Source organism: Theropithecus gelada, chromosome 20, assembly GCF_003255815.1.
Source record: "Theropithecus gelada isolate Dixy chromosome 20, Tgel_1.0, whole genome shotgun sequence".
In the NCBI taxonomy this organism is placed as follows: domain Eukaryota; kingdom Metazoa; phylum Chordata; class Mammalia; order Primates; family Cercopithecidae; genus Theropithecus; species Theropithecus gelada.
The window spans coordinates 44,168,294-44,194,022 of NC_037688.1; the positions used below are offsets into that span (position 1 = coordinate 44,168,294).

General features: G+C 49.0%; 1 protein-coding gene across 8 annotated transcripts; it reads right to left on the reverse strand.

Annotated features, from left to right (window-relative positions):
• MTHFSD (methenyltetrahydrofolate synthetase domain containing) lies at positions 1-25,488 on the reverse strand. 8 transcript variants are annotated; one of them, XM_025371138.1, is made up of 9 exons: positions 25,430-25,461; positions 23,372-23,475; positions 22,055-22,168; positions 18,454-18,567; positions 16,543-16,633; positions 14,030-14,032; positions 12,111-12,223; positions 11,676-11,801; positions 3-2,304 (listed from the first exon to the last, which is right to left on the reverse strand). In XM_025371138.1, exons 1-9 carry the CDS (start codon positions 25,443-25,445, stop codon positions 1,834-1,836), a joined length of 1,152 nt encoding a protein of 383 aa, XP_025226923.1. In that variant the 5' UTR covers positions 25,446-25,461; the 3' UTR covers positions 3-1,833. The 8 variants fall into 8 exon arrangements, with proteins under 8 accessions (XP_025226924.1, XP_025226923.1, XP_025226925.1 ...); XM_025371139.1 differs by lacking the exons at positions 14,030-14,032; positions 22,055-22,168 and adding an exon at positions 21,909-22,022 and having other exon boundaries at positions 1-2,304; positions 25,430-25,488; XM_025371140.1 differs by lacking the exon at positions 14,030-14,032 and having other exon boundaries at positions 25,430-25,488.
• Positions 25,489-25,729: the final 241 nt, after the last annotated feature.

Below are 25,729 nucleotides of genomic sequence, written 5' to 3' on the forward strand. Positions count from 1 at the left end.
TGCAGGCTGATACATGTGGGGGATTTTATTTCACGCACTTGCTCTTTGGTTTTTCTCACACGATGTTCCACAAATATAAAAATGAGAAACTCCTTCAGATTATCTGTGTATCCATACACCTGGATTATTCTGGCTAAAGTGTCAGGGAACCCCAGCAGTCTGGCTTCCCTGAGTGAGCCTGTACTGACTGGTTTAATCCCGCCGTCTGAGGGTGGGGTGGTCATCAGGCATGGCTGGACACAGGAGTTTCAGTGGTGGGGTCAGAATCCAGCTTCTCCCTCTCCCGGCTCCAGTGGGTCTATTCCCAGAAGTCCTTGCTCCTGTCTGCAGGGCTGTGCCCACTGCTGGCCGGACAGGGAGTGGACAAGGCAGGGATGACTCACTTGCTCTTCTCCTCGAGTTGCTATTCTAACGGCAGCAAATCCACAGAAAAAAGGTAAACAAAAAAACAAACGAGAATCTTTCAAAAAGAGAAGTGTTCTTTAAAAAAAGAGAGAAAAGAAGGTGAGGACTTCAGTGTAACCAGGTGACTACTCTGAACTGGGGGCTGAGTCGGCCTCTGACACTGAGCTGAATGCCCAGTGACAAATGTGACCAGCCGTGCGGGTGGGGGGGAGGCCAAGGACACAGTGGGCCCAGGGCCCAGGGCCAGGTGTGGTGCTTCCAGTCGTTTCTACTCCCCCATTTTATTCATGGCGACTTAGGAAGGAAATCAGTCTTTAATGAGCAAATCTAAGGCCGCGTTTTCTTTCCAAAGTCTCCACGGGATTTTCACGGGAAAACCAGTGAGAAAATGCCCTTTCAAAGAGAAGACTGAGTGTCCTGAAAACATTTTCTTTAAAGTGCGTGTAAGGGCTGCCCTCTTGAGGCATAATAATGTGCTTAAAATAACACTTGGTAAAACCCTCTGGCTAAAAAATCAAAATTTCCAAAGCATATACATTTGAAAAAAATAAAATCTCCACTTAAAAGCTTATTTTGACTTGTTGCCCGGGATCAATTGCAAAAGCGCTTCTGTTGAGAAAGGACAGTTCAGCCAAACTCCAGCTGGTTTTTAGAAACAGAACTGGAGGGAAAAAACCAGAAAACGTAAGGCACTGGGCAAATGTGACGTAGGCTGGGATGAAACCCGTTCTCCCAAAGCTGGTCTCTCCCACACCACCAAGTTGCTCCCTGTGCAGCCAGCTGGCTGAGGGCCCGGAGTGTGTGTCCGCAGAGGGAGGAGTGGGCTGGGGAGGGGAAGAAGGGATGCTGGCTCCCCAAAGTGTGACCTGAGGACTGATCTGAGCTGCAGTGAGCACTTTTTACCCAGGGGCTGAGCTCCCTGGGCTCCTGTGACATGGATGGAGCTCTCTCTGCCATGCTGCCAGCTCAGGACCCTAAAGTCCAAGGGCGCTCTCTGTACCCGGCATGCAGTCCCGGCCAGGGCCTCTTGAGAGCCGGATCCTTTGTCCATCTTCTCCCGTTCAGCCCACCCCTGGCAAACCCGAGATCATCTTCACATCACCCACCCCTGCTTCGCCACTCACTCAGTCCCCGGCCCCTCTGCTCTGTCCCTCCAGAGAAACACAAACTGGCTCAAGGCCTGAGCCTGCACGAACGGGAGGCTGAAGTCTGTGTGTGCTGTGAGATGGACTGTGGGCTCGCTTCCCCACTCACAGGAGGCCCTGGGCGTTCACTGAGTGGTGACTTCTGGAAAGAACTGAGACCCGAGCAGCTCACGCAGTGGCTCTGCCACGTCTTGCCACGCAGGCCTCTCGAGTGCCATGGGAACCGGAGCAGCAGGGGATGGGGATGGTGAGTCTGCAGTGAGCTCTGTGGCTCTCCACAAGGTCACTTGTCCCTCTGCTGCCTGGCCAGCGCCACCCTCAGGGTGTCGGTGCCCAGTCGCAGGCCCTGCAAGCAGGAGACGGCCTGCTGGGCTGCGGCTGAGTCTGGGTAATGGAGGAAGGCTCTGCGCCGTGGGCCCTGCCAGGTGAGCCGCAGGGGCACGGAGCCAAGTTCACGCAGGGCTCTCTTCAGGTCACTCACACGGGCGTCCCGGGGGAGGTTCCCAACATAAACGTCGGCTGCAAGCAGGGCACCCTCCCCTGGTGGGGAGCCACGGGCTGCCTCCATGGAATTGGCTTCCGGCCCGGGTGTGTCCGGGGGCCTTCTGCCAGCACTCAGGGGCACTGCCTGCTGGCGGCCTGGTTCCGGAAGGTGCTGGTGCTCACCCTGGAGGGTGACGTCCTTCCCAGCCTGCTGCTCTCGGGCGCGGAGGCTCCTCAATACTGGGATTTTCTCCATCATCTCCCGGCTGATCTGAAAAGCAAAGCAGTTGCAGCTGTTCTCAGGGACAGACTCACAGGGCGCCTGCCACACACGCGTCCACACCTCTGACTACTGTTCTCAGGGACAGACTCACAGGGCGCCTGCCACACACGCGTCCACACCTCTGACTACCGGCTGTGCTACACACGTGGGCTGGATGCCGAGTGGTCTAACTCAGCCCTAGGGACGGGACCCCCACTGTCCCACCCACTGTCTCACACAGACGATGTCACCAGTCTGTAGCTCTGCCTTTTGCCCCTGGCTTAAGGGAAATCAGCGCTCATGGGGGCTCTCTGGAGCGTCTGCCCACACGCTGTGGAGGTTGCAAGGTTGCGCCTCCATTTTCCTCCAGGCCCCGAAGCAGGAAAGTAAAGCTAGGGCTCTCTGCTCAGGCCTCCTACCCAGAAGAGGCACCTAAGGTTGCTACTGTTGGGATTACAGGGTTACCAAAGGCAGCTCCCCTAATGACTTCCCCCCCACCGAGAATAACAGGGAGCTGCCTCTGTATCTGCCTTTGGGTGGCACGAGGACTTTAATAGGATCACAGGGGTCTCCTCTCCACTGAGGGAACATCTGTCAGGGATCATCCCCTTCAATGCAGAGCCAAAAATGCAGAAAACAAGGCAAGTCTGAAACACAGCTTTGAAAACACTTCCTAGTGACGGGTCACCAAACTATGAAATCAGTAATACTACGCAAAAGCTTAAGTCTCAATTGTATGGGATTTGTAGACAAAGGACATCTTTGGCTTTATCCAGATTTTTCTAATCAATCAGCTACTGCAGCGGGCCCCTTGGAACAGACTTGAACTGGCTTGAGGCAGCCTAAACAGTGAAGGCCTGTTGGCTCCGTCCTGTGGGGCAGTTTGCACTGGGGGCTGCCTGTGGGTCAGGACAAGTCAGGTGACACCTGGACCACCGTGCCCTGTGCAGAAAAGAAACAGACACTGTGTAGTCCTTTTTGACAATTCTCATTCTTTAGAGATGTTTTTTTATTTTTCTTCTGGGCACCAAGCTTTCACATGAGCATGGTCACCAAGAGGCAAGCCGCGGTCACCTGCAGGCCTCTAACAGAAGTGAGTATGTCACAGTATGAGGCAGCACATGAGCTAGACAACTATAAATTGTTCTACAAGATGAAACAGTTCAACTAGTATCAATGCTCTCATTACATTCAGAATAATATGTAATTTCGAGCAATGGTTCTTATCCTTGGCAGGGTGAGAGAGGAACCTTTGTGAGGAGCTGGGGTTCCCTCCCAGGAATGACTCACCCACAATTTTCTGTACAATTTCCCAGGGTCAATAAAGGCTATTCATGGGCCTCCAAGCTACAAGAGGTGCACAGGCCCCAAGTTAAGCATCAATAAATTAGAGTAATAGTTAAAGATACACAAACACCTAAGAACAGCCAAGTGCGTTCCTGCAAACCTAGAGGCTCTCAGTCCTCTCTCATCTCGTACCTGGCTCTGTCTCCCAGTGCTGGGTGGAAAGTAACGTCCCCTCCCGGCGAAACCTTCGCTTTGGTCAGAGTCCTCTGTGGTGGGATGCCACTCTGCTCCCTGGCACTGCCACATCAGAAGCCTTGGCAGGTGGCAGGCACAAGGCCTCATTTTGGTCTTGAATGGCAAACAGACTCTTGGCTGTCACAGAAAGACTCTGCAAAGACTTGCTTCAACATTTCCCATTGTTCAGACACAAAGGAAAACAACTCACGTCTATGCCATGAACATATCCGCGATGTGCTCTCTTCTAATTACAAGGCATTTCTCTTCCACTGGGCCCTCGGCCATCCTTCTCAACTGACTGACTGCGAGGAGACGTAACTCATAGAGCAGTATCATGCAAGCTCTGGGGCCCAGGGAATCTCAAAAACGACCGAAGTCCAACCAACCCAACCTCTTTCCACACCTCTACTCCACCTTCTCAGAAAGTTCAGGCTTTTGTGTTCTTCTGAAGTATTTAAAAATAGATATAAACTGGTCATCATTTGATTTTGAAGGATCTTTTAAATGACCAGATTTAGTACTGAGAACAGATGATAAAATTTAAAACTGCAATTACAATGAGAGAAAAAGTGTGGCTATGCATTTATCTGGAAGAACTGAAAGTTACTTGGCTCTGAGGACAGCACCAGAAGCCTTGAGGTGAGAGCATCAAGTGGGCTGGGGGTGGGGGTGAGGTAAGGAGTGCAGTAAGGGGTAGGGGTGTGGGGGCCGGCTGCACCCTCCGGGTAAACACTGCTCTTCTGATGGGGTCTATCGGGAGCTGCGCCAGCCCAGTTTCCTGCCCCCCGAGTTACTTCCCCTCCCATCTGTGTCCAGTAGCACCTCAAGGTTCCCTATGGCAGAAGCAAGCATTCTCGGGCGAGGCTTCACACTTGGGGTTTTACAGCAGAAATCTGTTTTGAAACACGCGGTGGGAAAGACAAATATATCCTTCCATGCACATCACAGGGAGCTCCTCCATTCTGAGCCAGCAAACATACAATCGGCTGAAGAATAATGAAAACATCTTAACCACACATTATGAGCTGACTGGACGGCCAGGGCACCGACACACTGGCATCCGCAGGGGGGCCGTTAGAATGGAAATACGCAAGTGTGTTCCACTGAAGTAAAATCGCTCTTTTCACGAGCAGTGTTTTTGGGTAAAGGATGACAAGGCTTCGCATCAGCTCCCTCCTCCTCAAGCTCTAATGGAAACATCTTCCTGGCTGCGGGGCGGCTCTGCCACTCTGCCAGCTGCTGGAGGACTGGGCCGATCCCTGCCACATCCCTGCCACAGCTGATAAGAAGGCCTCCTGTGCAGCAGGGTGGCTGGACACCATGGTCGGAACAAGCGCATGGCAGTGCTACTGTTTCCCGGCTGGCAACGAGGAACAGCTGTTACATTCTGCCAATGTGGCATGTGAAGTGAAACATTTTGCTTGTTAATCAAACATGAGAAAACATTTTTGCCTTTTTATAACTAATTCTATTCTCAAAAAAATAGAACTTGTATTTATATTAAATATTATTATATTATCATATTAAAATAAAGTTTAAAAACCTGTCGCCTAGACATGCGAAGTCAAATATGAATCTGAAATCTGACTTTTAAGATATCTGATTGAGAGTCAGAAATTGCTCAAAAAGCAGAGACTTGGGCTCTAATCCTAAGGCAGCTACATGCTGCTTTTACCATTTTGGATAAACTGCTTTTCTTTCTGACTCCTGCATTACCTGACCTGGAGATAAGGAAACTGGATGATTTTTGAATCTCCCCCCTTTTCTTTTTTCTTTTTGAGAGACAGGGTCTCACCATGTCACCCAGGCTGGAGTACAGTGGCACAACTCATAGCTCACTGCAGCCTTGAATACCCAACTCCAAGCAATCCTTCTGCCTTAGCCTCCCAAGCAGCTGGCACTCCATGTAGGCACTCACCACCACACCCAGCTAAGTCCTCTATTTTCAGTAGAGATGGGGTCTTGCTATGTTTCTCAGGCTGGTCTTGAACTCCTGGGCTCACGTGATCCTCCTGCCACGGTCTCCCAAAGTGCTGGGATTATAGGCGTGAGCCATGCTGGCCAAGATGAGCAGACATCCGAAGTATTTCTAATACTAAGTTCAACCTCCATAAATAGTGAGTTCTCTTGCCCGAGACTAAATGTGATTGTTCACTGATGAAAATGCCTTAAGATACTTCCAAATGGCCACAGTGAAATAACCATATGGAAGGTATGCTCAGAGGAGAGCACAGGGAAGGCCAACGGAATGTGCTGCCTTCCGTAAACACAAACGCCAGGTAGGCCTCGAAGCCTCTGCTGGCTCTCTAAGGGCAGAATCTCTTCAACATGGCTCACGGAAAACCCTTTTGTTCATAGTTGTTTGATCAACTATGTCAGTTGGTAGAAAAAGACTCAATAGGGCCACCGCTTTACAATCACGCTTCTACTGGGAGTGCTGGCGGACAGCAGGGGCGAGGCCTGGATCTCCCAACAGGGGCCTGACCACAGGCAGCACTGCGTTCGACTGTACCCCAACATCGGGAAGGGATGGCTCAACTTGGGAGGGGTATGGAAGTCACTAAGAACTATTTAGTAAAAAAACATTTCTGTTTTCTGGTATACATGATCACCTTAAAACTGATGCTGCGAGATGCCAGCTTCCATCTGCACGCCATGGCTCCTGCCTGGCCGTCATTGCAAGGCCCGTGGGAGTGACGTGCCTCCCTCCGCCTGCTCTGCACAGAGTCCTGCATGGGACCAGCAGCTCCTGTCTCACTTTTGCACTTGGAGTTTGGGCCCTGGGAGAAGAGCAGCCGCATGGTTCCCCTCACACAGACATACTTGAGCTTTCTGTGTTGGCTGTTCCAGTGTCACCCTACCCACGTGTGTGCGTGAGTTTTAAGGACTGGCGCATCTGGCCGGGCGCGGTGGCTCAAGCCTGTAATCCCAGCACTTTGGGAGGCCGAGACGGGCGGATCACGAGGTCAGGAGTTCGAGACCATCCTGGCTGACACGGTGAAACCCCGTCTCTACTAAAAAATACAAAAAACTAGCCGGGCGAGGTGGCGGGCGCCTGTAGTCCCAGCTACTCGGGAGGCTGAGGCAGGAGAATGGCGTAAAAACCCGGGAGGCGGAGCTTGCAATGAGCTGAGATCCGGCCACTGCACTCCAGCCTGGGCGACACAGCAAGACTCCGTCTCAAAAAAAAAAAAAAAAAAAAAAAAAAANCACAATGTCTACCTTGGAAAATGTTGAACAAATTTACTGTTTTTTTCCTAAATATTGTTGATTATAAAATTAGGACATGCTTGTTGTGGGAAATTTGGGAAAAAAGTAGAAACATTTGAAATCCTATCTCCCAGAGATAAATACTGTTAATATTCTGTTGTATTTCCTCCCCGTCTTTTCTCTCTGCCTTTTAACATGAGCAGAATATGAAATTCATTATCAAGCATGTATAATATCATATTGTGCCTTTTCTACTTTATACCACATGCATTTTCTCATGCCACTAAATATTCTTTAAAAAGCTGTATGCACTTAAATGGACTCCCCCCATCCCCATTTTAAGGCACTGCAAGTCTTCTATAGAAATTCAATAAATCCTTACCTGAATTTCTACATATTTCTCTAGAACTGATTCCTAGAAGGTAAATTATTAGGTCAAATATAGTAATTCTTTTTCAATGAAAGCCTCTCTCAGCCCTCTAAATGTACTGGCCCAGTTGTGGGTAGGGGTTGGTTCACAGTTAGCTGCATTATTTGCAGAGAACAATTTTGTCTTATGTGGGATCTGAAATTGGGCTTTGCTGTCCCAGGACTGCTGTCACAGAGGAGACTGTCCTCAAATCCTTTTTCTTGAAGTGTCTATAGATCATGCAGCATACTGTGGCCATCTGAAGACCACTCTCCCCAGCAGGCTGTGTGGGGAAGAACGGGCCATGCTTTGAAAGCTACAGAATTGTTTCCTGGAGTATAAGCACGAGAGTGGCTCTGGAAGAATCCAGTTTCCTTCATTAAGGAGCAAATGAGTTGACCCGGGAAAGTCAGACGCACAGACCTTGGTCTATGGTATCCTCGCCACCCCCGTGGTAATCAGGAGCCATATGCTGATGGGAGTTCCAATGAAGAGCACAGGACGGGTGAGAAGATGTGTGTGACTGACAGTCCTTCCACCTGGCAAAGGCCAAAAGGTCCTCTGGCTTGTGGGTCTGGTGACGGGGACCACAGGCTTGTGGGTGCCCGAGTGGCTTCTCCTAAGCCCTCAGTCTCCTAGAGTCAGGCTGGCCTTGCCTTCGGCACAGTTGAGGTTCTGGAGTCTGTAGCCATGCTCTACCATTCCTCTCCGTCTCCAAGGTATTCTAACATGTATCTTTCTGGCTCCCCAGCTCAGGCCAGCTCTAGGGAAACACTACAATGGTGTGGCGCGTCTCCACTGCCCAGGTGCGGCTTGGGCAGAACGGGGCTTCCAGGGTGGTGGCAGACCCGGGTCTCCCCAGAGAGGCTCCACCCGCTGCTGCTGTCCAGGTGCTCACTTGGGTCCAGCAGGTGACCATGGGTCTCAACAGGAAGTTCCGTTCTTCTGTTGCCAGTGACTCACAGGACACCACTCAGCCCTGGAAGCTGGCTGGGACTCTGCCCCACAAGGGCAGGCACTGGTCAGTGGCCGGGGCTGCTCGACACTAGCGGGTCCGGGAATTCAGCCATTTTCGGTTTGCTACTGCACAGAGCTGAGGCAGCCAAATGGCTCTCAGCCCACTGCAGATCACCTGACACATGGCTGTCACAGGGAGGGACATCGCATGACTGTCTCCAAGATCAGAAGATCACCGGAGCTGGATGAACTGCCCAGAGGTTCAGGACCACATTCCAGCTTCAGGCCCAGGTCTCTGGTACCATCTCCAGCCTGGCAGAGATCCTTGGTGTAGCTGGGGTTTCAGGGAGTCCTGGGTTCTCAGGGTGCGGTGACTGGGAGATGGGGCAGCAGTGGCTATGCATCTTGTGGCTTGGATGTGGCCAAGTCACCCTGAGTTTCACGGGTCTGTGGGTGAGGCAATCGCCCCCAGAGACAGAAGAGCCCACGAGGACAGAGCAGACAATGTGCCTTCTAGAAAGGAGGAGTAAAAGCAGAGCTTTCTGGGGAACGTCTCTGTGCCTCTCTCTTCCTGCCAGAAAGCTTCTGATGAGGGTGCAGAGCGCCGGAATGCACTTTCAGCCCCTTTCCCAACCCTACCAGGCTTCCTTTGTTGAAGAGGAGATGGAGGAGGAACAATGGCTCCTCGTGGGGGGTCTCTGCAAAGCACCTGCACGGTCACAGGCGGTATGGAGCAGCCAAAGGGCTGGAGAGCCGGGTCAGTGCCTTTCTCTCCTTGTCCTCCACTGAGAGGTAGTAAAGGGCATATCAGGGCACCACGTGACAACCCGTGGCCACAGGGAGACACGTGAAGGACCCCATCTTGGCTCAGTGAGCTGCCCAGAAGGACCATCCTAAGGATTCTACCAGCAGCACAGAGAAAGAAGAAACATGCATGACGTCCAGGAAGATTTCTCAACTTTAACAACCAACCTCCCATTTGTGACAATGATGAAGACTGTGGCCATGCTCGCAAGCATCGTCCTGGGCATTCTACGTGCACTGCCACGCACCCTCCTATTTCAAAGACAAACGAGGGGCTCGGAGGGTGTGCTGGAGGTTACAGACAGAGCTACGAAGTGGGAAACTCTGGACTGCTAAACTGAGCAATACGCTCACTGGCCACTTGGTCTCCTTTCTTCAAAATCATGAGATACAGGCTGAGAAGAGTCCACGCGGATGTTGACGGTGAATCAAGGAGATGCGCTGTTTACAGTAACTGCGCTCAAACGGAGCGTGTATTAGACTGCTCTGTAAGACAGGGCAGGACGTCAACTATTGGAAAGGTGGAACAAAGGCCAGGGAATCAGATGCTGAACTATCTTTGTGTTTTGAAAATGAGTAAAGGCAAGGCAGTTTGTGCTTCCTTCACATCCTTCCGCAAGCGATCGACAGTGCATCGCAGATATCCCAGTGAGATGGCCAAGAGGTAAATTCTTGGATTCTAAGACCCACAAACCTATAGTGATAAAGCATTACCACTATAATATCATGGAGGGGTATACCAAATATTTGCCAAGAAGTCCATTTGAAATGATATCATAACCTAGCACTGAACAGTCCCCCCTTCCACATCCAAAATCTTTCCTGGAATTTAGGGATTTTTTTTTTTCTCCCAACAAATGTTGATAAAAACTCACTTGAGCTGCATGGTTAGTGAGACTAAAACAGAAACGCTGGGGGCTAGAGAAAGTGACTGATTTCCTCTGACCATGCAAAGGGATTACCAGGTGGTGAAACTGAGAACACAGGACCCAAAATGAGAGACGGGTTTTTAAAAGTTTGAGATTCTTGCTGAGGCCTCATAAACAGTGACCATTTTCCTGGAAGAGGGTCTCGACAAACAGTGACGCCCCCAATGCCCTCCCTCCCCCACAGTGCTGGCCCTGTTTCAGGAACCTTGGTTTGCTTTTCTGTAAGAGGATATATTCACCTAACATGTCCGATGACTTCATTTGTTGCTACTTTTCTACTTTTCTTGTTAAAATCTTCAGAAAGTAACCAGGCTGTTCCTAGCTCTCTTCCGGGAGAGGCTGTCCAGGCTCCCCCTAATATGGCTGCAATGGGCCCCTTCTCTAACGTGCTGGCCTGCAGGGACTGCCAGCAGCCTCACTGTGGCTAATGTCCTTGTGCAACTTTTCCATCATCCCTGTTCTTGGCTCTGAGGAGCCACCAGCCTCACGCTCTGTCTAGTGCATTGGCTTCCACTTACAAGGAAGCTGTGGACCAGAGTTCCCAGGTGAAAGACTCTGAAGAAAGACACCAAGGGATATTTTCATTTCCTGGAAGAGCAGTGACCGCCTTCTCCCCAGTGCTCCTGGTGCGCTTGGAGGGCCGCCCATCCACTCTGGGTCACACAGGCTGTTCCCTCTGCCTTCATCAGCAACCAACCGAGGAGTGCACACCTGAGAGGCCCCAACAGTGCCTGCCTAGGACGCCTGCAGGGAAAGTCCCTGCTGGGCTGTGGCGAAAGTAGCAGGTATTTTGTGTTCATCCTTAGAGGTGGATGTTGTTGATTTTCTATGCCCAAAGGAAGGATACTTTCAAACACTGAATGACTTGGGTTTAAAGAATGGGAGACGTGGACACATACGCTTATTTGACCAATAGTTTTGTCGACACGAAGCACAAATGTCTTCTCAGTAATTCTGGCTGTTTGCCAGCAGAGACAGCATCATAGCCTACAGGCTGCCTTGCAGGGCCAAACTCCTACTGCAGACTGATTTGCAACGTGTGCCATTACCTAATCTGGAAATAAAAACCACACATGTATAAAATGTACAAAGGCTTGGTACTGCCTTCTACTCAGGCTAGATCTGCTTGAAGATCCAGATCTTCAGTTAAAAAAAAAATCTGGATTTAAAAAGGGAAGACCAATGAGATAATGCCAGGCAGAGTTTGCTGCACCTGGGATGGCAGAAAACAACTCTTAAAAATGAAAAACAGTGGGCAAGTAAAGCTTCAAGGCATTCGCCCTCCTAGCCCATGTGGCCATTTCTGCCATCCACAGAGGCGGATTTTAAACCCAGCTGCTTTTCAGAATGCCAGAGATCTGTAAGCAGATTCTTGGGCCTGGGCCTGGAGATTGTCATTCAGGAGCCAAATTGTTCAAAAGCTCCTTGAGTAATTCTAATGTATAGCCACGCTGGGATTGCCAACAGCTCCCATGCCAGACAGAAAACACTTAAAAGAGGAGGGGCCGCTAAGCTACAGGCCAGAGCTGGCCACGGCCGTGACCCACCTTGGACCAGGTGATTCCCATTGGCTGTGGGCGCTCGCAGCCTGTGGCGATGACTCTGGTTGGAGTGAGGATGTAGTCAACGGTGATGTCGTGCTCCTCAAGGAGCTCTTCAGGGATGTCCACGACCTGGGGGAACGGAGGCGGGATAAAGGGGCTGGTGGGAACGCCACTGCAGGATAAAGGGGCTGGTGGGAATGCCACTGCAGTTGTGCACACTGCCCCACCCAGTGGGAATGTGAGGCTGGCTAGAGAAGCACCCCCACATCCACTTTGGGGCTAAGGCTTAGCCACTGCACCACTAGCAAGTCCAGCCCTGGCTGATCCACACCACTCATGACACAGCATGGTTCAGAAGCAGACAAGTCTCTTTCCCCACCCCCTGCTCCCTCAGAAGAGAGTGGCAGTGGCTCTGCTCAGCCCATTCATAAGGAGCACCTGGCAGTCGTGGACGATGGTGACCACCGGCGTCTCCTTGCTGACGGCACCCATGGATACCATCATGGCATATTCCAGATCAGCGTAGCCTTCTCCCTTCCCGATTCTCCAGCCTGAGAGACAACCGAGAATCAGTATCGCTGTGTGGTCCAGGGCATCGCTGAGAAGTGGATTTTCCATCAGGTCCAGTGGAAGGAGAAACTTGAACCCAATATCCCGAGCTAATCTATAGGAATTTTCACAGAAATGCCCACCAAATGCCCACAAGCAGCCCACCATGAAGATGGACTTCTGGGCATTAAACAGGAATAACAACACAGCAAACGTCAGGTGGTGAAAATACAATGATGTGAACACTGGACCGTTTAACCGTGTCACAAAGGGAAACAGCTCACATTTATGTCAGCTTTATGTTAGCAAGACTCATACTTAAAAAGAACAAAAAGGGCAGTTCTCAAAAAGACTAAAAACAAATTCCTACTGAAAGCAAAATAGGTTTAATCAACTTACCTCGGGGGAGAATCGCCGCTGTGAAGTCAGGAGCCCGTGACGGCACGGCCTTGTTTCTTTAAAAACACTGAATAGTCACCACTGGACACCAGGTCCCGAGGGACGGTTTAAGCAGTACTAACGCGTTTTGCAAATTTGTAATGAGTGGCACCACAAGAGGATTATCTGAGCCTAAAAGAGCAGCTAAGATGAAATCGAGGTTTAACAGCCTCTCTAGCCAAATCAGCTCTTCAGAGACAAAAATGCAGGAAGACAGGAAACATCAAATGCCTTCTGACCCTCACGGAGAAGCTACAATTCCTCTTGTGAGAAGCGTGAGGCACTTCAGAAACGGAGGCCTGCGTGTGCCACCACCAGCATCACCCGCAGAACACCTGCAATACTGCCGCTGTGCCTGAGACTCACATCTGATCGTGCTACTTTGACAATTCAAAACCTCCAACTGTGCATGCAAAGAAACAAGAGAAAGAAAATTCAACAGAAAAAATAGCAAAGGATATGAACAGTTCACAGAAAATGACAGGCAGATAAGCAGCAAACATACAAAATTCTTGGCTGACTCCTAATTAGGTACAAATCAAAGGCAAAGGAGATACTATTCACTGCTCACTAGCAGACTGCAAAAAGTCAAAGCTGACTCATTCCAGCTAGGAACACGGAAGCAGAGACAGAGGCCGGGCACCACTGTTGGGGCCGAAAGTGAGCGGCCCTTCTGGTGGCAACATCGAGGCTGACAAAATCCATCCTTCAGTTCAGCAACTCCCCTCCGAGGCCCTGGCCCATGGAGAGCCTCAAACACGCACCTAAACTATCCCCCAGAACATACTTCACTCTAGCATGATCTGTGAGGGAAAAGACCAAAGCCAAATCTGGAAATAACTCATAACGTATACATCCGTCGGCCGGGGTGGGCTTCAGTTATTGAGGGGCAGTCACGAGAGAACACTGTGCAGCTCCTCAACACCGGCCGAGGAGGCCGGCCTGCTGTGCTGACAGGAGGGGCTCTAAGACACATTCTCCAGCGAGGCACGGAGCTCTGTGTGTGCCACTGTCCCTTCTGTGAATGTGGAAAAGGGATGTCTATGAATCTATACCTATAAACTATAAGACAGGGGTTCCCAACTCCCGGGCCACAGACCAGTACCAGTCCGTGGCCTGTGAGGAACCAGGCCACACAGCACGAGGTGGGCAGTGAGTGAGAAAAGCTTCATCTGTATTTACAGCCGCTCCCCGTCATTCTCATTACTGTCTGAGCTCCGCCTCCTGTCCGATCAGCCGCGGCATTAGAGTCTCATAGGCGTGCAAACCCGCGTATGAACTGTGCGTGCCAGGGATCTAGGTGGCATGCTCCTGATGAGAATCTAATGCCTGCTGATCTGTCACTGTCTCTCATCACCCTGAGATGGGACCGTCTAGTTGAAGGAAAACAAGCTTAGGGCTCCCACTAATTCTACATTATGAGTTGTGTAATTACTTCATTATTTATTACGATGTAGGAATAACAGAACTAAAGTACACAATAAATGTAATGTGCTTAAATTATGCTGAAACCATCCCCTCTGTGGACCATGGAAAAATTGTCTTCCATGAAACCGGTCCCTGGTGCCAAGAAGTTGGGGACCATTGCTATAAGATGTCTGTGTTTCAGCAAAACAAACTGTCATCAGAGTGAACAGAGAACCTACAGAATGGGAGAAAATTCTGCAACCTATCTGTCTGAGTCTAATATCCAGAGTCTATAAGAAACTGAAACAAATTTACAAGAAAAAAACCCAAACAACCCCATTAAAAAGTGGGCAAAGGGCCTGCACAGACAGTTCTCAAAAGAAGACATTTATACGGCCCACAAACATGAGAAAAAGCTCAACATCGCTGATCACTAGAGAAATGCACATCAAAACCACAATGAGATACCATCTCACACCAGTCAGAATGGCGATTATTAAAAAGTCAAGAAACGACAGATGCTAGCAAGGCTGTGGAGAGATAGGAAGCTTTCACACTGTTGGTGGGAACGTAAATTAATTCAACCATTATGGAAGACAGTGTGCTGATTTTTAAAGGACCTAGAACCAGAAATACCATTTGACCCAGCAATCCCATTACTGGGTATATACCCAAAGGAATATAAATCATTCTTCTATAATGACACACGCACATGTATGTTCACTGCAGCACTATTCACAATAACAAGGACATGGAATCAACCCCAATGCCCATCAACGATAGGCTGGATAAAGAAAATGTGGTACATATACACTATGGAATACTATGCAGCCATTAAAAGGAACGAGATCATGTCCTTTGCAGGGACATGGATGAAGCTGGAAGCCATTATCCTCAGCAAACTAACACAGGAACAGAAAACCAAGCGCCACATGTTCTCACTCATAAGTGGGAGCTGAACAATGAGAACACATGGACACAGGGAGGGGAACAACCCACACTGGGGCCTGTCAGGGCAGGGGTAGAGGGAGGGAGAATATCAGGGAAAATAGCTAATGCATGCTGGGTTTAATACTTAGGTGATGGCTTGGTGGGTGCAGCAACGCACCACGGAACACATTTACCTATGTAACAAACCTGCACATCCTGCACATGCACCCAGGAACTTAAAAAAAAAAGAGATCTGTGTCTCACACGCATGCTACTATGTACTACATCTACACTAGGAACTCCTAATGGGGCAGCTGGGGAAGGAACAGGGAAGACGTATGGTAGAGCTTTCTGTGCTGTTCAATTTTCTAAGCAGACACATGACTACTTCACTACTTTACACAGGGGGTCCGGTGAACAATGAAACTTACAAAGCATTGCTTTCTTCTTATACATCCCTGAACCTGATGATCTTTTTCAAGAGGTCCGGGACCTTTGCTGATTTCCCACCACCTAGAGCCCAAGTCCCATCATCTGGCCTCAAGGCTTCTGAGAAGGGGCCGCAACCTAGTAAAGAGCCTGCTGCCTGAGGACCCTTCAGCCCTCTCTGCCTGGACAGCGGCCAGCATGCAGGAGCCAGCCCTGAGGCCACTACTGAGGAGATGCCCCCTCCAGGCCGGCAGGTCCCTCCTCAGACTCCCCCTCCCACTCCCGTCAGTCCTGACTTGTGTCAAGCACTGATCATGTCAAGTCCTGTCCTGGTCCAGCTCTCGTGTCTGCCCCACTCACACACCATGTACTAAGGTAGAGACCACCCAGTGCCTGCCTGGCACACAGCACGTGCAGCAGGTACACCAGAACAGTGTGTTCCTGAGTCCCCAGCCTTGAAGACACAGACAAAGCACCGGAAACTGGCAATGCAATGAAAGCAAAGAATAATGTCCCCACATCAGCTCCAGTGGTGGCTGGGAAAAGAGGGTGTCCTGAAGCTGGAGATAGCCAGGAGTGGTGCGGTGACCCTGCCCTCTTGGCAAGGGCCCCCTGGCCTTGGGGACCGAGAGCAGCCTGCCTCGCATGCAGCACGGCAAAGCACCAGGCCTCAGAAGAAGTCTCAGCGACACACCACGTTGTTCAGGAGTCTGCTGCTTCATAATAAAAACAAAGCTTGGAAGGTACTGTTTTTCCACTTGCTGGAGTCCCTCCAAAACCAAGTATTTACTGACATACTGAAAAGAAATTCAGCTCCAGCTCACTTAAGAACAGAGAGAAAACATTTCACCACCTGAAGGGAGAGTTATCTCACTTTGTTTTCCCTGCTAAGAAAAGTGAAAATGCTGTACATGTGTTGGGCTGGGGCCAGGAGTGGGGGCGCTGAGCCAATTCACCACTGAAAAATGCAGTGGCTTCGGAGACCAGGTAAGCGCATCCAGAAAGCAGAAATCACCGGCGACTTCTGAAAGACAAACAGCCTGGCACTGACAGCCTGGCACGCAGCCGCCTTCAGGCAGAGCTGTCACACTCAAGAGTTCCCATTTGCTAGTCTTACCTTTTTCAGAAACGGCGACGGATCCCACCACAACTAAATCCACAAGGACCCTGGAATCCAAGCCAATGGGGACACTGTAGTTCCTCACACCCTGCACACAGAGACATGGATTGGAAAACTCCAACGCCAGCTGCTTCCTCATTTTGTAATTCATGATCAAAGTGCGCTCAGGGTTTGAATCAACCTCTCGGACAAAACCGATGCAGGCACACACAGCACCTCCGAGGCGGCGTTTCAGGAGAAGCCGCATTCCAGAAACCGCTTTAGGGCAGTTCCCGTCTCTTTCCCAGAAAGGTGGCCAAGGGGAACTCACAGCACAAATTCATAGGCTGCCAATTTCATAACATTTAACAAATCGTTTCTCCCCATAAGGCAGAAAAGCACAGTGGTGAGAACACAGGGGCAGAGTCCCAGGGAACTGGGTTCAGAGCCTCTGAGCCACAGGACCCCAGCAGGCTGGAGCTCTCTGAGCCTCAGTTTCTTCCCCTGTAAGACAGTGACACCACCCTCTGCCTTGTCAGACCAGTGTTGGAATTAAATAACAAAACATATGCATTTAGCACATAAGACATGGTCAGTAAACACTGTATGACATATTTATTCAATATAAAATCCTGAAGGGCACTATTTTTATGTACAATATACTCATTTCTAAAAAATTATCCCTTCACCCAAAATGTCCCAAAAGTGTATCACTTTATATTAATGTAGGCCTGCATGTAAAGAATAGGGAAGTTGAATACATTCATGATTCTCATAACATGGTTTATGTAAATCTCAGGAAAAAGCCATTTTCAGTCCTGTATCCAGCAGTAACTGCTCATTCAATGTGGCAGTGGGCTCTGTCTGTCAGTGCAGAGCTATGACAAGTTCCGTAAGCATCAGTGCATACAGGTGGCTTGGGGTTTCCCAACAGTCACACAGGGGCTTAGTCCAGGAAACCCTCCACTGCAGGCAACCCTGTGTTCTCATCATCTCACAGGAGCCATAGGGGGCAGGCACTGACCAACTGCAGAGGAACAGATGGCTTGCATTTGTGAATGCTGACCATCACCATGGTTTTGTCTCATTTTTCTACCTTTATTTTTCCTTTGCTCCTTTCTCTCTCTCTATATATATATTTTTTTTACTTTATCATATGTATTTTTATAAATCATATCAAATTCTATTTTTGGAATAAGCAGGGTGCTAATAAGTAAACAATAAAACATTCCAGTTTCATACATTAGGCTTAAGTGGCGAATCCCATAAAAAAGGGTATCTTGAATTGCCTTATTTTTTATTCTCAGTAGATTAGAAATTAAATGACTTGGAGTTTACTTTAGGATTCTTAAAAAAGTCACCAAATTCGACTTCCTTAACTGTAAAATACATGACCAATTGTATTATAATGCACCCTAAAGTCATACTTGTACACTTGGTTTTACTAAATTGCGAGGCATTCAAGAAAATCTTAAATTTATAATTGTCAGCAATTACTCATTTAGAACTGGTGAGGCAATTTCCAGTGGAGCACGTTTTGGAAATTCTATCCCATCTCCCCAGTCGCTCCGGCGGCATCTGACGAACAGGCTGGGGATAAGAAAAAGCTCCACAATACTAAACATCGCAGGTTAACACTGGGCAGCGCCGAAAACCAGATCACTCGTCTTCCCTTTTCTTACAATAAGGAATTTATAATTTGCCAATTTGGTGCAAAATAGAAATTGAGTTACAGAAATAGAATCTGTTTACTCAGTCTTCCTACTTGGCTCCGTTAATGACAGAATTCTTGAATACTTTAATATCTCTGTTCTTTTGGCCCTGTTAAAAATGAATTCCAACTGCGTGATGCTATCTTATGCTAACGTGTGAGAAGCCTTCACAGGGTACAGTTCTTTCCTAGGTGGGGATGGTGCTTCTGGCGCTTACCTGAGAGGTGGCACATTTTCTCAAGATGTCTTTAGTTGCCCCAGGGGGTGGTGTGATCTTATTAAACAACCCCGTTCTCAGTCGTGGTGTTGGAACCAACAATGTTTTATTGCTCTTTTAAAGAAAAGACAATCAATAAATTACAAAACTAAATTATTCCATAGGACTTTCTTATATGTGCTTTTACCATTTCAGTAGGAGAGGCAAATTACTATTATCTGCATTCTTTTTTGGTGTGTGGCAAGGAAATTACTTATTTGAAAACCTAATTAAATAATATGTGGGGTCGATTTTTCTTAGAATCACCACTCGGCACCTCCTTACCCTGAAGAGCCACAGTGTTTACTAAACTTGCTAATTTGACTTCACTTGCCATTCAAAATCGTTACAGGTAAAAATTGACAACAGAAATCCAAACTAAGGCTGGTTCTGACAAAATCCCAACCTCAACTTTCCTGTGCCCTCTCTGTGCTCAGCACCAAGTGCAACAGAGTTACAATAATGTTGTCATTAGAAACTGGCAAGGCATAGCTACCTTACTCAAACATTTCTATGCAGTTTGGCTGTTCAGCAAATCACAGTCAAAGAGACCAGTAATCATGATAATCAATACACCGACACGTGCCAATAGCCCTTTACTTCTACTTAGTTCTCAAATGCCTATTGTGAGAACCTCTACAACAGGGCTTCTCAACGTGAGGGCCCTGGGCCAGCGCATCAGTGCTTCTGGCACCTGTTCGAAATGAATCAGCCCCTCTGGGGGAGCTCTGATGAGCCTTCCAGTGACTCTGATACACATGGAAGTTTGAAAACTGCTGGCTGAGATGTCTCATAGATTATGCAAGGGTAAGCCACAAGGCAATCACAAGATGTGTGAAATCTTTCATGTAAATAATAGTATATTTTAGTTTTTGAGCAGGAGATGACATCGCAAGACCAATAAAAGACCCATAACATCTGTTTGGCCTATTTCAACAAAGGCTTGTCAACCACGAGAGCAAAGGACTTCAACACAGCACTCTAACTGCCGCGTGCTGCTTTTCTGTGAGTGGTGGAGTGTGGCTCCCTTCATTGGCAGTGTTGGAGTCCTATGCACCACATTATGGGGATCGCTCTCTCTTTTCTAGAAGCTGCTCATCCTCTGGCTCAGTGGATCTCAGCCTTTCGTGTGCATCAGAATCACCAGCAAGCTTTAAGAATTACCGAGGTCTAGACCTCACTCCAGAGACCAATTGGAACCTGGCATGGCCAACAGACAGTCTTCAAACCTCCTTGAGTGACACCACCATGTGGCTAGAGCTGGCAAGTGGCACCTAAGCCAGTGGTTCTGAAACCTGTGTGCTTGGAGCACCCCCAGAGTATTGATGAAACAGAGTCTGATGCCACTCTAGAGACTCACAGGTCTGGGGTTGAGCCTGGGAAGCTGTGCATGTCCCCCGCACTGCGGACTGTGCAGTCAGACACTGGCCGCTGTGCCTCTAGGTGTGGCCTGAGGCTGTGCATGTCCCCATTGCCTGCCCACACACAGCTGGGGCTCAGGAACCTGGATTTTTACCTGCATCCCAGCTGATCCTTAAGTCCCTTAAAGTTTCCAAAAACCACTGAGGACCCTGTAAGCACCAGAACTCAGGGACCACATGTGTGTTGGTGTCTTTCACCACTACATCCTATGCCCAGCACGCAGCCTGGGAGATAGCTCAGTTATTTATGCAGTTGTTTCTCTAGCCTGAATAAACGATGGCATGAAGCAACAGGGATTTGCTCAGGGCTGCATCCCTCTTCCAGGCCGTCTTGGCTAAGGCTGACCTCCACACGGTCAAGGTTTCTGATTTTTGCTCCGAGGGGCTGACAGCTGAGAACACCCTGAACTTCACACCTGCAAGGACTGGCTCTGGAGTCAGGTGGCTGGGTCAGAATCCTGGCTGTACCGAGACTGACGTGTGGTAACCTGAGGTGGAGCCTCTCTGCATCTGGTTTCAAGTGTCACAGAGGAGAAGAGATGGCTCCCACAGGACTACTGGAGAGCTAAACCACATAACACAGGGAAAACATTTAGACAGAACCGTGCCTCGAATGCAGCGACTGCTGACTACTGTCCTTCCTTGCTACTGCTGCTATTCCTACTTCTCGCTTATTCAAATGATTCATTAACTGAGAAAATAAGGCTGACAGGAAGCTATGCTTCCGGAATAGCCTACATAGAAGTCTCTCTTGGGACTGAACCGCCATCAGCAGACAAAACGATGTCCCACACGAGCCTGGACCCAGGGCAGGCCCCTTCTCTCAGCTCCAGCAAGAATACACTCTGCCGTTCCCCCTTCTTTGCCACGCAGTGTGGAAAGCGCTCCTCTCGCCAGGGCTTCTCAGGAATTTGACTTGACAACTTGGGTGGGAGAATGGTGTCAGCACACAACGCGTGGCCGCGTAAGGCAGAATGATGACGATGCTGCCGTGAGATGGCCAGTACTATACTCGTGTTATCAGCTGTGATTTGCTTCAGCAAAACCACACGAACCATTACATTACATTAATGGGGTGATTTGAATATTACTGATTTTATAGTTTTGTTTGTATTTAACGTATATGCTTATTTTGTTTTATAGTTGCATAAAAGCTATCTGCGTTAAAATTTATATCAAGTTTTATGTTTATCATATTGAATTAGGTTATAATAAACTAATTTAAACCAACCCTGCGGGAGTTTTCTTTTTTTCCTTGAAAAGGGGCCTCTATGTTTTCAGTTGGGAAATAGTGCTCTAATGGATACATTTTGAGGGCACATCAGGCTTCTTACCAGTGATGGATCATGTTTCAGAGAATTATAACACTACACCTAAGGGAAAAAGAACTAAATATGTTGCAATCTCCCTCCTCTGATGAAGCACATCAAAACTGAGAATGTTTCCATGCCATAGTTTCTGTGTTTGGTTGGATAGGAAGAAAAAAAATTAAAATTACAAGAGCATGCCTGAATTTAAAAAGTTCAACAGTGTTGAGAAGAAACCTTTCCAGTTCTTATCCCTGGTCTTCATAGTCTCAGAACATGACAAGTGACGTCTGTCATCCAGAGGCAAATGATTCTGTGTTCAGCCAGCTTGTCAGCGTGCTCATTTCAAATGGCAAAGTGGTGTCACCGTTTCAGCGCCGGCTCCTCAATTCTGGACCATCACAGGTTCTGCCTGCATTCTCTCTCTTGTGCGGAAGCCATTGTTTTGAACATCCTTTATCTCTGAATTTAGACACATTTGGGACTCCTGATTAACTGAATGCTAAACAGCTGAAGGGCTTCTGAACTATTCTTGGAAAAATCACCACCAAGGGCACTTTCTCTATTGGAGGGAATCAGAAGCACCGACTTTCTAAATACAAGACAGACGTGTGCACTGACCAGCGACCTGGAAAAGGTGTCCCCCTTGGCGGCCAGGTCTCGGCTCAGCTCAGGGAAGCGGAATTACCTGCAGCGCCAGCAGCCGAACGCCTTCCAGTGGTTTATCAGGGTCCACTTTAACTTCCTGTGTTCTGGCAAAAACGTCTAGGTCTTTGATGTTTTGGCAGGCCAGATAAGACCCCTAGTTAGGCAAATAGACAGACGTGCACTTACTTCAAGGACGAAGAAGCGAGCATTTTTCTGGGGGGCATCAGGATTTACTTTAATGGTCCTGGCCGTTTTGAACGCCTGCAAGCGTGGGAGTTGCTCAGCAGCATGAGAAGCGCCCTGTTTCCAATGCAATCGCACGTTACTGAAAGGACAGCACGCTCTCAGGCCAACTGCAGCCCAAGCAGCTTGGCCCAGAATCTCACCCAGACAGGCACTAACAGTCACCCAAAGAAACATCTAAGGAAGTAGTGTAAGTAAGGAAAGGGATTTGAGAAAAGGAGCCTAATCCCACTTGAGTTTTAATTTTGAAATAAAACACGCACCCCAAGAAGAATACAAATCACGAGTGCAAAATGTGATGATTTTTCACAAAATGAAGACTGCTGTCTAACCACCACCAAAATCAAGCAACAGCATGACCTGGAAGCCCCACCTCTCTCCTGTTTCATTCATTTTTAAAGTTTCTACATGATTCTCTACATCCTTCATCTTTTCCTCTGCCAAGATACCTTTCTCTCTCTGGGGTCAGAAGTATTAAAACAAAACACAGTAACAACAGAAAATCATCAAAAGAGCAGTTTTTCAAAGGGACAGGACAGTCTTGGAACCACCTCAGCTGAGGACCAGAGAAGGTGGAGCTTGTTGTGAAGAAGCCAGGCTTGGGGAGAGACAGTCCCGACAAAATGGGGTGAAGCAAGCAAACAGCTAAGTCCTTCAGGCCAGAGAGAGCATTTTTGACAAGCGCTTTCTTTTTCTCTTGGAAAACAGGCATGCCAAAGATTATGAACTGTTGCACTGCCTCTTTCAACTAACCTTTTGTTTTCTGTCAACCCTGTTAGGAACAGCCATGTTTGATTGTCTTACATTTTGATTAGCTGGGAAACTGAGGCCCAGCATCATTAGGCTGGCAAGGCATTCATTTCTTTCCGAAGGCGCTAGAGCCTGGACTTCCAGTTCAGTACCCTTCACTCCCTAACGCTCTTAGCAGGGTCAATTTTGTGAAAAGCCATCACAACAATAACATGCTTCTGGCCAGGATAAATATTCTACTTTGTATCATACAGAAAATAGCAAGTAGCACCACTTCACCTAGAGACAACCAAGCCGCCCTGCACAGAGAGGCAAGAGGCCCCAGGTGAAGGGTAAACAATGTCTCCAAACGCTAAGGACGCCCTGGCCAAATGGTTTTGATTTCACACCACTGCTCACTGCTCACCACATTCTAATCCACCATGATGCAGTAGGAGAATTTTATTACGAGTGTTAGTCATTTCGGAATATCTTGTTTTCCTTTTCCAGACTCCAGAAATGTGTCAGTACCTTAAAGTTGGGAATCCTGTGATGAACAGGTCGGGGAAAGTCAGCTAAATTTTGTGATTCCATGTGGTCCCAAATTTGCTCACGAATGTCCTGTTTGGAGGCACCTACTGCAACAGAAGAGTCCCACTTAATAACAAACAAAGGAATTCCACAGCCCATGCTGAAAGCCTGCTCCAGTTACACGCTCAGCTCCCCACATAGGAGTTCATGACTATGCCAGACCAGATTGAGAGGTTTTTTGGTCTCTACATTGAAAAATGTAGTAAGTTTTTTTTTTTTTTTTTTGAGATGGAGTTTCGCTCTCGTTGCCCAGGCTGGAGTGCAACGGTGTGATTTCGGCTTACCACAACCTCCACCTCTGCCTCCTGGGTTCAAGCGATTCTCCTGCCTCAGCCTCCTGAGTAGCTGGGATTACAGGCATGTGTCACCACATACTCACGAACAATTATTAAAGTTCACAGTAAATTAAACATAGCTCTAATATTTAATCCAGTTATACTAACCTTGAAGCAGTAGGGGAGCCAAATACAACTCAAGCCTTGTAACCAAGCCCTCCTAGAGTCCCTGCTTGGGGACTCAGGTTCTGCTGATGTAGAGAAACTGTCCTCTCAGTCTGTTCAGTCTTGACATAACTATGATTCGCTTATTCTTGCCGTAAGTCAGGTAAGCTTGCCTTTAAACTAAGTGATCTCTAAGACAGCTATTATTTTGGATAACTGACTGCAATCCCCTTTATTAGTTGGGCTTAATAATTAGATGACCATGTTGGCCTCATCTCCTGTCATTCCTCACTCTGAATCCAAAAAGTGGCTCAAGGACTGTTCTTCCCTGGCCCCAACATACCTGCCTACCTCCGTCTCCCTTTCAGGCCTGTACCTCCTCTGCTCTCCCTCAGGTCTAGCTTAGATTCGACCTCCCCCAGGAAACACTCTTTGAGCGCTGTCTCAGGCAGATGACCCTCCTTTAGAAATCTAAGGAGTACCCATACCATTTGGGTTTTTTTTTCCCAAACTGGAACAATTACTACAAGGTTACCGCATGCCTCACTTTCACTAACAGCCCAGAGGGCCTGGAATATCCCCAGCCCTGCGCAGGGTACCCTGTGGGACACAAGAAATGTAACACTGTGGCCCCTGCTCTGGAGTCAATTAATCCCATAACAGTGATTCCCCCTAATAAAGCAATGGGCTAACTGGTAACGGGAGGGGTCATTGCAAAAGAAAAGGGCAGGGCCTTTCCTTTGGAAAGTTACAAAAACATGAGAAATAATTAAAATAATAAAAGGTGACACATAGTAATGTGTGAAATGCCTGAACCCTATTCTGTAATTGTCTGTTTGCTTCCCCAGCAGGCTGTGGGCCCTGCTGGGTCAGCGTGGGTCTCATTCACCCTTAAGTCTCCAGTCCCAGCTCAGTCCTGGCACAGGACAGGCATCCCAAAAGGTCACTCTAACCATGACGGCATATGATCACCCTCCGTCTATGTATTGTGTGTATGCTGCACACGTAGTATGGGTGGGAGTGGACCTGTTCACAGCTGGGGTTCCGGCATTTAACAGACCCTGGCACACCTTGTGTACTACTAGTATGGGGTATCTGCCAGGCAATCCTGCGAGCAATCATCCACCCCTTCCCCCACTAGCGAGTGACTTCCTACAGGCCAGGGGCTCTACCGGAGGAAGCCTCGCCAGTGCCCAGAGAGGGCCCCGCGCGGACAGGGCTTCCACAACCATCTGTTAAGACCACAGCAGTTAAGCGACCCCCGCGTGTAAGTCAAACCGGCTTCCGATCCTGCCCCTGAGCCTCAGTTTCCCCGACCTCATGGGGCCCACAGGCTCCCCGACGTGAGAGGCAGGTGTCCCTCCCGCCTTGTCTTCCCGTTATCTTTATTTGGTTGGACCCGAACCCAGCACAGACCCTCTCCGACCCCCTCGCCCGCCTCTGGTGATTCTGCGCCATCCTCTGCCAGCCCTCGTGGCCCCGCCTTGACCCTCACCAGTCCCGGCCGTCCCTCCCCACTCCCAGCCGCCCGGGCGCCGCGCCGCGCCGCGCGCCTCACCCGCCCTTGGCTCCATGGCGACGCAGTCACCGCGCGACAACTCCCGGGGCCGAGTCTGGCGCGTATGACGTCATCCGCTTCGCGCCTGCGCGACGGCGGGAGGGGCGGAGGCTGAGCGGGCGTGGCCCGGGCGCGCATGCGCGCGCGGATAAAACCCGGGCCGGGGACCCTCAGGGACGTTCCCGGGCATGTCGTTCATGCTGTTAGCTGGTCATTGTCGAGCGCCGCCCGTGACAGGCGTTTTGCCAAGCCTTGGAGTTACTGAAAGAACAAGTCCCTGGCCTCTCGGGGCCCATTGCC